The 14558-nt window shown below is 45.6% G+C and overlaps 1 protein-coding gene across 1 annotated transcript; it reads right to left on the reverse strand.

The window, feature by feature from the left end:
- Positions 1-8848: 8848 nt before the first annotated feature.
- LOC144697735 (galanin receptor 2a-like) lies at positions 8849-11164 on the reverse strand. The gene is made up of 2 exons (XM_078569743.1): positions 11095-11164; positions 8849-9777 (listed from the first exon to the last, which is right to left on the reverse strand). Exons 1-2 carry the CDS (start codon positions 11162-11164, stop codon positions 8849-8851), a joined length of 999 nt encoding a protein of 332 aa, XP_078425869.1.
- Between the last annotated feature and the right edge of the window lie 3394 nt (positions 11165-14558).

Below are 14558 nucleotides of genomic sequence, written 5' to 3' on the forward strand. Positions count from 1 at the left end.
TGGATCCGACTTATGTATGCTGCCGCAGATTGTTTAGTTAAGGTTAACGGGTCCCTGACAGCGCCCCTTCGCTCAGAAATAGGAGTGCGCCAGAGCACCCCCCCCCCCCCCCCCCCCCACGCCTTGCCAATTGTATCTGCGTGGAGCCTTTACTGCACTTCTTGTGGAGGAGGTTGTCAGGATTGGTTCTGGATTGGCCAATGGGGTGGTCAAATCGGTTTATACTGATGATGTGCTGATCCGGCTGACCTGCGGAGGATGTGCAAGTGCCAGGAGGTCTGCTCTGCCGCGTCCTCTGCCAGGAGCAGTTTGGGCAAGTGTCCTGGGCCCCTGGTCGGTAGTTGGAACCCCTAACCGAGGAGCTCAGGCCCTTCACCTGGAGCGGGACAGGCCTCCACTACCTGGGGGTCCACCTCTGCCCTCCTGAGGAATCCTGGCTGCCTAACTGGCAGGCCAAAGTCACCACTCGCCTGTGGTGCTGGACAGGGCTGCCCTGAATGCTGTCTTACCGGGGTCGAGTTCTGGTCATAAACCAATTGATTGCCGCCGTGTTGTGGTACCAGCTGGTCACTTTGACCCCTCCCCCGAATTTTGTCTCAGAAGTCCAGAAAACGCTCCTCAAACTCTTCTGGGATGAAAGGCTGCACTGGTTCACTGTGGAGTTTCTGAGCCTCCCGCTTAAGGAGGGTGGTCAGGCGCTGGTGTGCCTACGCACCCAGGTGGTGACTTTCTGCTTTCAGGACCTGCATCGATACCTTTATGCCGAGCTCCCTCCAAGATGGTGTTTCCTGTCGACACATTTCTTCCGCCAGGTGCATGGCCTGAGTTATGACAGGCAGCCCCTGTTTGTGGGGCTGCGGGGCCTTCGTGGCTTCTAGCAGGCGTTGCCCGTCTTTTATCAGGACTTGATCAACGTCTGGAACATGGCCTCCCCGCTACGCAGCTCTCCGCGGTTAGGAGGTAGTCACGACTATCGTCAGAGAGCCGTTGCTCAGGAATCTTCCACCTTTTTCAGCGCCTGGCAAAGAGGAGGGCAGTGGATGCCGGCGTGACCAGGATCGGGAGCGTGCTGGGTGGTGGAGGAGTGGGCTGGATGCTGCCAAAGGATTTGGTGCATCGTGCGTCGGTGGACATCCGGCTCACAGCCAATGCCATCCAAGGCCTGACGATAGTTGTGCTCGGCCATGACGTTTTTCTGGGTCTAGAGGTGGTGCAGTTGCGCAGTTGTCTTCCGCCTGAATATACCCCTGTTCGAATGGAATTCCACGTTGCCCCCAAGCCTCAAAATCTCCCTCGGGAGCCCGCGCCTCGCAATCTGAGTCACCTCGCAGAAATGACCCCCGTGTCCTTTAGCATGGCATGGAGGGGTATCCTGCATGGGCTGCTGCTGCGCACCCTTTGACTCCTTCACCTCGTCCACCGCCTGTTGCCAAAAAAATGGTGCAGGTCCCCATTGGGAGGCTCTCTATGGGGGTGCCCTCCCATTTTCTATCGGGGACCTGGGATAGCGGGTGTTGTATGCAGGAGTCCCATACAACCAGAGGATGTGTCGGTTCATGGACTCCCAAGGTGCCTGTGCTTTTTGCAGTCTTGTAGAGTCCGTGGACCGTACGTATGTGAACCGTTGTGGGTTGCACGCCCTTTTTAGTTACTTGAAATCATTTTGCTTTTATTTTGTTTGCACTTCTGTCCCACGCTCCTGATCTTTGGGCACCCGACTGGAGAGGGGACGGGAGGGAGGAGGACCACCTCGTGAACCTGCCCCTGGGCCTAGCCAAGTTGATCATTAACAGGCCCAGGCAGCGGGCAATCGAGGGGGTCCTCCGACCCGAGTGTTTGCCTGTTTTTCACGGCTATGTTTGCGCCGGGTGCCCCTGGAGAGGGAGCGGGCGGAGTCTGCCGGCACTGTCGAGGCCTTCCGTGCTCGGTGGGCACTGCAGCGACTGGGGTGTTTTATTGAACCTCTTAATCACATTTGGGTTAAATGTTTGCAAGTTTCCTTTAAATTTTGTCTTTGTTTTTGCAGTTTCCATTTAAGGGGCTACTTTTTAAAAAAATGTCCACAATTTTGTTAATTTAGTTTATTTTGTTGACTCAAAAGAGTTTACAGGTTTCTACGTTTCATTCAGGACTTCCTCTGATTTGGCCATTGTTAGCTTAATTCTAAGCATTCATTGGTGTTCTTCGCTTCTCTACGGCATACTCTACCCATATGGGACTTGATGGGGAGGGATAGTGTCATTGTCGCTGGACTAGTAATCCAGAAACCTAGAGTAACCCTCTGGGAACCCGGGTTCGAATCCCGCCATGACCGATGGTGGAATTTGAATTCATTAAAAATCTGGAATTAAAAGCATGAAGCTATTGCCTATTGTTCTAAAAACCCATTTGGTTCCTTTAGGGAATGAAATCCTTCATGTGACTCCAGACCTACAGCAATGTGGTTGACTCTTAAATGGCCCTTGAACAATAAATGCTGGCCCAGCCAGCGACGCCCACATCCAAATAATAATAAAATGAGCTAATGGTCCAAGTACCACTAAAAATTTCCGTGTCTGTTTGTCTCATAATAAAAGGTAAAGCGTGCGGAAGGAGCAAAGAAGTCAATATTAATTTAAACGAGAAATGGGCAGAAATAACTCAGGATTTAGATGCTGAAAGTGGGGAATAAGCTGCCGATTGCCTTAAATAACTAAATAATCCGAAGTTATAAACAGACATGTGGATTGTATAATACTGAGGGACAAGGGTAAAGCTGCATACATCATTGTTAACACAGTTCAACCATTTGTACCAGTTTTAAGATTCTTCCTTGGTTTGGTGTTAACCTCCAAGTAGGACAGGCTGAGGAAGGTGCAGCGGGGGATGAGAGACGATAATCCAAATAATTGAGCAACTTTTCATCAGGGGAGGGAATATTAAGGAACGGTCTGACAGATTTATGCCCAATCAAGGGAGGATTTAAAAGGTTGAAACGAAACAGAGTGAATCCGGCTGGTCACTCAATGGGTAATTGGAAGGCGTCGTTTCAGGTTATCTCTATTATAACGGAGCGGGGTCAATTCCTTTTTATATTTTGAGCAGTGGACTATTAGAGGATATGATTGTCCATGGGGAACAGTGATGGAGGCAGAATCTATAAATAATTTTGAAAGGCAAGTGGATAACTATTTGTCCATTAAAAGAAAATTTAAAAAGACAAAATATGCAGACCCTAGGCAGGTAATTAAGAATAAATGGATAACTCTTTCAGAGAGTCAGCACATAGGTAGTGGGCCTTATTGCCCCTCTTTGTGCTCTAAAACTCTATGAGTCTAAGATGACAAATGGCTCTTTTCGGTTAGAAAGATAAAGGAGAACAAACCTTATGAGACAATTTAACACGTTGATATACCGGAAGCAAAGAAATTCAATAGCTGTGATGGATCAAGTGGTCTCCGGTTTGAGAAACCGCCAATCATTCAGTGGCACAGTGAGTTACGTCAGATAACGACATCCCAGAACAGGCCAATCGGTGATAGTGTCACTCATCAGTTTCCCCCCTCTCATCCCCCTCACCACTATTGAGAGTCCTGGAGTTAGCAGCAAGGCCCTGCCTGGGAGTGAGACATTGATTGATCCGCCTTTTGTCCATCTTCATCGTCATGAGCAGAAACCCCCACAAAGAAGGAGAACGGGTTAAAGTGGACTGTCGGCACTCGGTTGAATTTGGTTATTCCTTAGCTCTGGACAAATACTGACAGGGGCTCCGAAATTTATCGCTCCCATTTACCTGGGTAATGTGACCAAAGGACGCTACACACTGTCCTTTGACAGAGTGAAGAATTCCAATAGTCTATAGGTAACACTGCGGCCAAAGGCGTCAGAGTTTATCACTGTGCGATAAGGGCACATTGAGACAAAGGCGGATTCGGATGTAAAATATGTTGCTCACTGTCGTGTGTCCGCTGCTCCGTTAACCTTTCCCCAACCCAGGGCCTTTAGAAATGTTGGTGATATTCAGAAATATTACTTTCCCAGGTTTAAACTTTCATCTGGAGAAATTTATAACATCCTGTTGCTGGTATTACAGACACAGATTATAGAATCATAGTCAGTAAAATTCTATATGTTTGGTTGTTCAACATACAACATAAAGAGATTGACAGAAAACTAACTCTGGCTTTCAGGTACCTAGATAGATAGAGATGCGACAGAAAATAGATAAACAAGAAGACAGACAGACGGGCAGACAGGCAGGCGAATAGATAGATAGACAGATGGACAGATAGATAGATAGATAGATAAATAGATAGATAGATAGATAGATAGATAGATAGATAGATAGATAGATAGATAGATAGATAGATAGATAGATAGATAGATAGATAGATAGATAGATAGATAGATAGATAGATAGATAGATAGATAGATAGATAGATAGATAGATAGATAGATAGATAGATAGATAGATAGATAGATAGATAGATAGATAGATAGATAGATAGATAGATAGATAGGTCCGTTTTTATTGCTGATATTTGCAAGCACTTTATTTAATCCTGCTTGCATGTGTCATTATGTTAATGTTATTCTTGTTTTGGAAGCTGCTGTTGTCACTCGGAGACATTTCAAATATCGATGTATCGGAGAACTTGCGGACCAGAACTCATATCCTGGTATTGGTAGCTCTCCAAATAAGCTCCCGAGTATCTTGTTTTCACATACAGAGATGAAGGAGTTGAGGGAAGCTTTGAAGCACCTGTGGACCGCGAGAAACGCTCCACCGCTCTCACTGTTAACACGGTTCAGCTGTCAGACTGTGTTGTGTTACAGTGCGGTGAGATACCGTGAAACGAAGAGATCAGGAGCATATATGAGAACTTACTGGGCACAGAGACTGAGGAGGTTACAAGCCACGGGCTTCAGAAGTGAGAAGCACACAAGTAAAAATTTTTAGAAATGTGATTCAGATGTGCAAATTACACGATCTGTGTAATCTGAGAGAACAAAATATTATTTACGTTCATTTAGAAGTTAAAAGTTCATTCCTTTCACAGCTTCTTTCATCGTCGGCGCTCATCGAACTAGAATCTCTCTGCATTCATTCGTGTTGCAGCTGAATGAGGAGTCTTTGTTGGTACAGTGTAGAGGGAGATTCACCCTACAGTTCAGCCCTGTTCTATCTGTGCATTTAACCCGTGCAGTATTGAATCTGGATAGGAGTGACAGTGAAGGAGATATGTTTTGCATCACAACTGCGCTGCACCTGTCCTGACAGTGTTTGGTAGGATGTGTAGAAGGAGCATTTCTCGGTTAGTAACCAATGATGTCCCTGATTGATACGGTTGGCAGCACACACACAGAAACACACACACACACAAACAAACAAATAGACACACACTCAGATACACACACATGCATATGCACAAACACACAAACACACTCACTCACACACACGCAAACAAACAAACAGACACACTCAGATACACACACATGCATATGCACAAACACACACACACACATTCACACACAAACAAACACACACACACACACACAGAGACATAGGTGAATAATCATCACACTTGGTTCATGGACCTATCCAGTTTTGATTTGTTCCGCCTTTGATGATTAGTGAGGTTGGAAGACTCCATTTATACGAAATTTCAATCCAACCTCACGAATGGTGGAATTATTAATGTCAATATAAATGAGCATGTATTAATCAATTGGGCACACTCGAGAACTGAGAGAAATAATCTTACAGCTGATGCAAGAGAGCAACTGTAGCAAATAGAAAACACTAAAGTGGTGAGCTACAGTAAAAATAAAATTAAAATAATAACATTCATAATAATCTGACGTAATAATAATTCAGCAAAATTATGCACCAAATTCGGGTAGAAATTAAGAGTCATCGTTTTTCGCAGATATGGAGCTCAGCTTCAGGTTTGGCCAAGACTTGCAGAACCGTCAGTTTACCGGTCTCAAGTCTCACAGATGGAGATTACAGGAAATATCTTTCTTCCGTGACACTTCACTCCATACAATAGTGCATTGAAGGCAAGAGCTTGTGCATAAATTGCAGGTGCGATATCAAAGGGGAGTTAGAAAGTGAGCTCTGGGAATCATTGTATTTCATGGTCTAATGGCACCAGGTAGCCCGAAGAAAAGGACGAGCAATTTCTTCATCCAAATTAGTTCCTCAATTATTCATAATCAGATGCTAAGATATGTTGATAACATTGTGACTTAATGACATTGTTATTATTGGACACAAATTGAAATTTTTGCCGAAATTGCCTGAATCTCGGCATTCCATTCCATTAAACTCAGATTGATAAATCTTTCTGCCGAATAATTGCACATTCCCGCGCACCTATGTGTAAATAATATTTGCTGTGTTACTTATCAACTATGCTTGGAAACAAGTTCAGACGTAACGCCTTCTGAGATCCTGAGGACGTGATATTTGGTTGAAAAGTTGGGGTGGATCATGTAACAATCTCCGAGCGGGAAGCGGGATTTAAGGACGGGATTAATTGTCAGCACCGTACGTTGCATATCTTAGGCGCAAAATGTGTTGCGCGAAAGTTTATTAATTTATGCTGGTGTGTCCTACCAACTCTGTATGTGTGTGTGTGTGTGTGTTTGTGTGAAAGTAATCCATATAAGCATGTGTAGCATTCTGCAGTCTTGCATATTTCTTATGTAGAATACATTTGTGTACAAAGCACAAAACACATCACTCTGAATGTTTGCAAATGCATGTTGTTGGTAATATCGGACCAGACCCTGCCTTATTTCATACTGTGCAAGGCAATGACATTGTTTGAGTCACACAAGATCCGTTTTTAATTATTGTCGTAAATGAGCGTGTCCCTGTTTATATAATGCAGGCCCCTGTCTCAGTTTTCTATGAAGTAAAAATGTCCATGTTTATATCAGATTAGTTCCTGTCTCTGCTATCAATTGATTGGATCTTGTCTCTATTACATTAGATCACATTAGCTTTCATGAGATTAGATCCTGTTTTATGATTAGGTGAAGAAACATTTTGGCTCGGTTCAAATTACACTAGACAATTGTTTCGCTTCTGTCACACTAGACCATCCCGTGTCGCTGTTTATATTACACCAGACCATGGCATTGTCATTCTGTGTTTCAGACCTCCCACACCCATCCACACACTCTCGCCAAACATATAAATATACGATCATGAGACTTAGAAGTAAGAGTAGGCCATTCAGCCCCTAGAGCCTGATCCACCATTCGAAACCTTCATGGCTAATCTGCTTGTGTTTTCAACTCCACTTTCTCGTCTGCCTCTTGACTCCCTTGTCTATCAAAAATCTGTCTAACTCATGGTATTAGCACAACTTAACGCACCCTTGAATAAATTCATTGCCCAGCCTCCACTGCTTTCTGGGAGAGTGAATTCCACACACTAACGACCCTCTGAGAGAAAAACAAATCTCCTCATCTCTGTCTAAAACGTAGGCCTCTTATTCCTAAACTGTGTCCCCCAGGAGAGACAAGTGGAATAATTCCCCAGGCATCACTCTGTCAACACCGCCCCCCCCCCCCCAACCCCCACCACCCCCCCCCCCCGCCTTTCAGGCTCCATTAGGCTTCAGTTATTTCACCTCTTATTCTTCGAAAATCTACTGGTTATTGATCCAAACTATTCAAGATTCCTTCAGAAGATAAACAGATGAACAGTTGGATGCTTTTCAGTGATAAGAATGAGATTAAGGATCTGCTGCTGCACAAATTTGCTTCAGCGTTTCACAGAAAGCATTTTATTCACCGAGAAAGACGGTTCGGGTGGCCTGAGGTCGCGAATATCGCTGTCTATAACTATAAGGCAAAGGAACAGACCTGTTGGTCACGGCCTGTATGCCGGATTTCTGAAAGAGAAACCCTTCAGTTATAGTTACTTGCTCTTAACGAAATGTCTCCTTAGTATTTATTCAATTAACTTTTCAAATTTACTACTCAGTTTGCGTCCAGCTCCCTTTCAGGCAGCACAATTCAGATCACAATTCACTGCTTAAAAAAACCTCCCCATTCAATCAAATACTTTGTTTTAAATGTTGAGTAACACACGCTCGTGGAGAATGAGTCTCAGTGAAATAGGAGAATGAATGGAAGAAAGGAGGAAAGAAAGGAGGAAAGAAAGAAAGAAAGGAGGAAAGAAAGAAAGAAAGAAAGAAAGAAAGAAAGAAAGAAAGAAAGAAAGAAAGAAAGAAAGAAAGAAAGAAAGAAAGAAAGAAAGAAAGAAAGAAAGAAAGAAAGAAAGGAAGGAAGAAAGAAAGGAAGAAAGGAAGAAAGAAAGAAAGAAAGAAAGTAAGATAAAAAGAAATTAACTCAGGGCTTCGCAAAGTGCTTTGCTGCCAATTAAGCATTTTCCCATAACAATGCAGGAAACACTTCAGCAAATGGGCACAGAGAAATTAATGGGAAGAAATAATCAGGTGGCTGGTTTCCGTGATGTTAAACTTATTGTAGGAACCTGGGGAAAGCTTTTCCTTCTCATTTTTTGAAATTACGACCGTGGGGTATTGACATTCCATCTGAGAGGGCAGATACTCTTAGTGGTTTAGTTTCTCAACCAGGAAAGCAGCAACTGCGATAGCTCAGTATTCCTTGAGGGCCACAGGGGCACTGTCGGCACTGGAGTATGGGCCTGACATCTCTCAAGTAAGGGAGCTACTGCCCAGGACTTTCTCGTTCTGGAGAAAGAGAGGGAGAAAGAGTGAGTGATAGAAAGAGCGAGAGAGAGAGAGGGAGAGAGCGAGAGAGAACGAGAGGGAGAAAGAGGGAGAGAGAGAGCTGCTACACACTGAACCACTGTGATGGAAGTGAATCAACGCGGGGGCGTTTTGCCGTGTTTTAACTGTTTAAAACAACCAGTGACCGCGGTGAAGGGACACATGAGCACCTTCTTCAGCTCCTCCCGGAACTTATTCTGGGCCACTGCGTAGATAAAAACGTTGTTGCAGGAACTGACTAACTGGAGCATGTTGGCGGTCTCCTGGAGGATGTACCGAGGGTCATTGAAATCCAGGCTGGTGAGATAGCCCTCGCCTGTGATCCGCACGTAGAGGAAATGTCCGATATAGGTGGCCCACAGGAGGAGGAAGCTGAGCGAGATGGCGAAAAGCAGGACAATGGACCTCTTGCGTTTGGTGATCTCCGCGTCTCCATGACTCTCGGTACCCCGGAGCCTCCTGCGGGCTCTGCTGGCCGCTAAGATATGCCTTACGGTCAGGGCATTGACCAGTAGAATGAGGAAGACAGGGAGAAAGGGGCTTAAAATGTGGTCCAGCCAGTCGTAAGCCTGCCAGACGAGCGAGGTGTAATAGATAGGCTTAATGCTGCAGAACCAGGGCACCCCGTCCAGGATGTACAAGGGCTGGTAGATGAAGTAGAAAGGGACGTTCCTGGCGCAGCTCAGGGCACTGACCAGTCCTATAACAAGTAACGCAATTTTCCCGGTGCAGTATCTGGCCTTCAGGCCCTGACAGCAGATGGCCACAAAACGGTCGATGGTGAAGGCCACAGTCAGCCAGACTGAGCCATCCCGGGTGGCAAAGACCAGCAGGTTGCTGAGTGCGCATGCGGGAGTGGTGGACAGGACACTGTCCTGAAAGTAGATGCGGCCGATCCGGTTGAGGATGACGGCAGTGATGATGACCAGGAAATCACTCACTGCTATCGCCACCAGGTAGTAGGTGATGCACCGGGAAAGTCCGCACCGTCCTCGGGATAATATTACGGTCCCCAGCAAGTTGGCTGTGAGAGATCAGATGAGAGAGTTGTTACTGAGCGGACTCCAAACAACAGCTACTACCTCATTCAACCAGTTACTGGATCCCTCCTGATCCACCCCTCTGCCTTCCCCAGACTCCAGCTGTTCCAAAGCCTTTGGTCAGTGTTCGGTATCCAATGCTGCACCAAACACTTATCAATGCAGACGGCATTTCAATCGGGCCCCACCACAAATTCTGCTCTCCGGCCACTGAGCCAATCCCAAGGCCTAGCTATCCAACTTAAGATCATCCAAAACATGTGCTGCCGATGGCCATTGTCAAAGCAATACCCGTCCATCCATTAAGCTTATGCTCGCTGGCATAGGTTGGGTCTCAGGCGGCAACGTCTCGGCTTTAACAACCACCCCTCAGCTTTAACAACCACCCCTTTCCAATTTTGGAATCGTTCCGTTTCCTCGCCTCTCCCAATCCCTCTACAACTATAACTAACTGAGATCTCAGTGTACGTCCTGTTCGTCTCTCTTGTGTCTCCCTAAAATTAACTGTTCCATGAGTAGCGTTTATGCCTGTAGCTACTGAGCCCTCATCTCTTTAATCCCCTCCCTCAACGGCTCCTTCTCTCATTCCTTCGAATTTTGATAAAACATTGGGTTAAATATCTCTTCCTGGTGTTCGGTATTAAATGTATTTATTCAGGCTCCTGTGAAGCATTCCCACCATACGCACTGCAGTGACTAAAGAAACAAGCGCAACTCCGCCTTTCAAGTGAGAAATAAAGATGAGCAATACACGTTGACCTTGTTGGTTTCACCCACATCCCGCTGATGATTAAAACATATAATTCTTCAAAATGTGCAAACCGACCAGCACAACAATCGATTAACAATTTCGAATCTCCGCTAACCTCCATCAAACGTTTCCATAGTTAATTGCTAAGATTACATTAACAGTCGGGACTGTCCAGTGAGAACTCACTGTACTAACACTATCACATTATTTCACAGGGTCAAAAGTACATTGGTGTAATTACTAAATGTATTTTTATATTACAATTCATCTAATATTAGTTTTCTGATACTATGCACGAAAATGTATGTTGCTACACTATGATTTGCTATTATTCCGCTAGATTGTATTTGACTACCTTAAAATAAGATCCAGTGTTCAACAATATGACAGTTTAATGTTCATGCAAAGCCATACATTACAATTCATATTTCAGCAATCGAATAAACGGTATTCCTATAAATGTGCGGCCTAATCAATAGTCCGATCTTGAAAGGGGGCATAAAAACTTTCTGGAGATTTGCAAAATAAAAAAAACTTATCTAACACTTACCAGGGGCACCAATGACTGCGAGAATGGGATAGAAAATGGCAAAGAAGATGCCTTTCGCTGGCCCGTGCATCGTCTCTCAGAAACGAAAGGAATTCCCGACGCTGTATACTTTAGTTCTGTGAGGCATTCAAACCGTCCCTCATTTATTCTGAATGAGCGTCTCCAGAGGGACAATTAAGTTACAATATGTACCTTAGTTACAGTTCAGTAAACAAACAGATTTATCCACGGTTTCAAGCCTCCCATTCGTAACATTGGCAAGGTGGATGATGGGCCAACTGCTGGGTGCAAATTCTGCGGCGCCCCCTCTCTACAAACCATGCCTTCGCGCCTACATCAAGTGGAGCCGTTGATGGAACAGATTGACTTGGGTCGTATCTCTAACCAAAACACGTCTCTTCCTATGGCTGTCACTACGCTGGGCAGGGTTTGTGTCTGATAATTCACCCCTTCATCACTGCCTTATCCCTCTTGCTCAAACAGTAATACTCATGCCATGCAAGACAACTGTTGAAAGCCTTTCATATTGCAAACTCAGAACGAATCACTGAATCACAGAACCACACAATGCAGAAGAGGCCCTTCGGCCCATTGAGTCTGCACCGACACGTGAGAAATACCTGACCTACCTAGCTAATCCCAGTTACCAGCACTTGGCCCATAGCCTTGAATGTTATGACGTGCCAAGTGCTCATCCAGGTAGTTCTTAAGGATGTGAAGCAAACCGCCTCCACCACCTTCCCAGGCAGCGCATTCCAGACCGTCACAATCTCTGGGTAAAAAGATTTTTCCTCACATCCCCCTTAAACCTCCTGCCCCTCACCTTGAACGTGTGTCCCCTCGTGACTGACCCTTCAACTAAGGGGAACAGCTGCTCCCTACCCACCCTGTCCATGCCCCTCATAATCTTGTACACCTCGATCAGGTCGCCCCTCGGTCTTCTCAGCTCCAACGAAAACAACTCAAGCCTATCCAACACTGTTGTTAACTTAAATGTTTCATCCTAGGCAACATCCTGGTGAATCTCCTCTGCATCCCCTCCAGTGCAATCACATCCTTCCAATAATGTTGCGACCAGAACTGCACACATTACTCTAGCTGTGGCCTCACCAAGGTTCTATACAACTCCCACATGACCTCCTTACTTTTGTAATCTATGGCTCGATGATAAAGGCAAGTGGCCCATATGCCTTTTTCACCACCCCACTAACATGCCCCTCTGCCTTCAGAGATCTATGGACACACACGCCAAGGTCCCTTTGTTCCTCAGAACTTCCTAGTGTCATCCCATTCATTGAATACTTCCTTGTCATATTTGTCCTTCCAAAGTGCATCATCTCATACTTTTCAGGGTTAAATTCCATCTGCCACTTACCTGCCCATCTGAAGATCCCGTCTATATGTTCCTGTGGCCCAAGGCACTCAATCTCACAATTAACCACCCGGCCAATCTTTGTGTCACCCGCAAACTTACTAATCGTGCCGCCCCACCACCCCCGCCAACCCCACCCACATAGTCATCCCTGTCGTTTATACAAATAACGAATAATAGGGGATCCAGCACAGATTCCTGTGGTGCGACACTGGGCACTGGCTGCCAGTCAAAAAAGCAGCTTTCTGTCATCATCCTATATCTCCTACAACTAAGCCAATTTTGAATCCACCTTATCAAATTACCCTGTATCCCATGTGCATTTGCCTTCTTTCTACGCCTCCCATGTGGGACCTTGTCAAAGGCTTTGCTGAAATCCTCATACACTACATCAACTGCACTGCCCTCATCTACACACCTGGTCACCTCCTCAAAAACTTCAATTCAAGTTGTTAGACATGACCTCCCTCTGACAAAGCCATGCTGATTATTCCAGATCAAACCTTGCCTCCCCAAGTTGAGATCGATTCCCTCCTTCAGAATTTTCTCCAATTGTTTCCCTACCACTGACGTGAGACTCACTGGTCTGTCGTTCCCTGTTTTATCTCTACAGCCCTTCTTAAATAGTGGAACCACATTCTCTGCTCTCCAGTCCTCTGGGCACCTCCCCCGTGGCCAGAGAGGAATTAAAAATTTGGGTCAGAGCGCCCGCGACCTCCTTCCTTGCCTCCCTCAGCAGTCTGGGACACAACACATCCGGACCTGGAGATTTGTCCATTTTTAAGCCTGTCAACACCTCCAACACCTTGTCACTCCCGATATCAATTTACACAAGAACCTCGCAGCCTCTCTCCCCGAGTTCCATACCTTCATCCTCATTCTCTTGGGTGAAGACGGATGTGAAGTATTTGTTCAACACTTTACCGTCGTCTTCTGGCTCCACCCATAGATTGCCCACTTGGTCCCTAATGGGCCCTACCTTTTCCCTGGTTACCATTAGACCATTAGACTATTAGACATAGGAGCAGAAATTAGGCCATTCGGCCCATCGAGTTTGCTCCGCCATTCAATCATGGCTGATAAGTTTCTCAACCCCATTCTCTCCGTAACCTTTGATCCCCTTACCAATCAAGAACCTATCTATCACGGTCTCTCCTACTAATGGAAACATCTTCCCTACGTCCACTCTATCCAGGCCTTTCAGTTTCCTGTAAGTTTCAATCATATCCCCCCATATCCTTCTAAACTCCATCGAGTATAGACCCAGAGTCCTCAAACGATCCTCATATGTTAAGCCTTTCATTCCTGGGATCGTTCTCGTGACCCTCCTCTGGACCCTCTCCAGGGCCAGAACACCCTTCCTGAAATACGGGGCTCATAATTGCTCACAATATTCTAAATGTGGTATGACCAGAGCCTTATAAAACCTCGGCAGCACATCCCTGCTTTTGCCTTCCTAACTACCGACTCACCCTGAAAGTTTACCTTAAGGGAATCCAGGATTAGGACTCCCAATTCCCTTTGCACTCCAGATTTCTGAATTCTCTCCCATTTAGAAAATAGTCTATGCCTCTATTCTTCCTACCAAAGTGCATGACCTCACAGCTCCCCACGTTGTATTCCATCTGCCACTTCATTGCCCAATCTCCTACCCTTTCCAAATCCTTCTGCAGCCTCCCCGCCTCCAAAATACTACCTGTCCCTCCACCTATCTTTGTATCATCTGCAAACTTAGCCAGGATGCCCTCAGTTCCTTCATCTAGATCATTAATGTATAAAGTAAAAACTTGTGGTCCAAACACTGACCTCTGCGGAAATCCACTAGTCACTGGCCCCCATCCTGAGAATGACCCCCTTATCCCCACTCTCTGCCTCCTGCCAGACAGCCAATTTTCTATCCATGGTAGTACCTTACCTCTAACACCATGGTCTCTTATCCTACTGAGCAGCCTCCTGTGCGCCACCTTGTCAAAGGCCTTCTGGATGTCCAAGTAGATAACATCCATTGGCTCTCCTTTGTCTAACCTACTCGTTACCTCCTCAAAGAATTCTAACAGATTTGTCAGGCATGATCTCCCCTTGATGAAACCAT

This window comes from Cetorhinus maximus, chromosome 23, assembly GCF_964194155.1.
Source record: "Cetorhinus maximus chromosome 23, sCetMax3.hap1.1, whole genome shotgun sequence".
NCBI lineage: Eukaryota > Metazoa > Chordata > Chondrichthyes > Lamniformes > Cetorhinidae > Cetorhinus > Cetorhinus maximus.

Excerpts from the sequence above, each read along its gene's own strand:
- LOC144697735 (XM_078569743.1), bottom strand. The coding sequence starts at position 11,164 with ATGCACGGGCCAGCGAAAGGCATCTTCTTTGCCATTTTCTATCCCATT. Across the intron at positions 9,778-11,094 it reads CGCAGTCATTGGTGCCCCTG|CCAACTTGCTGGGGACCGTA; the intron begins GTAAGTGTTAGA and ends GATCTCTCACAG.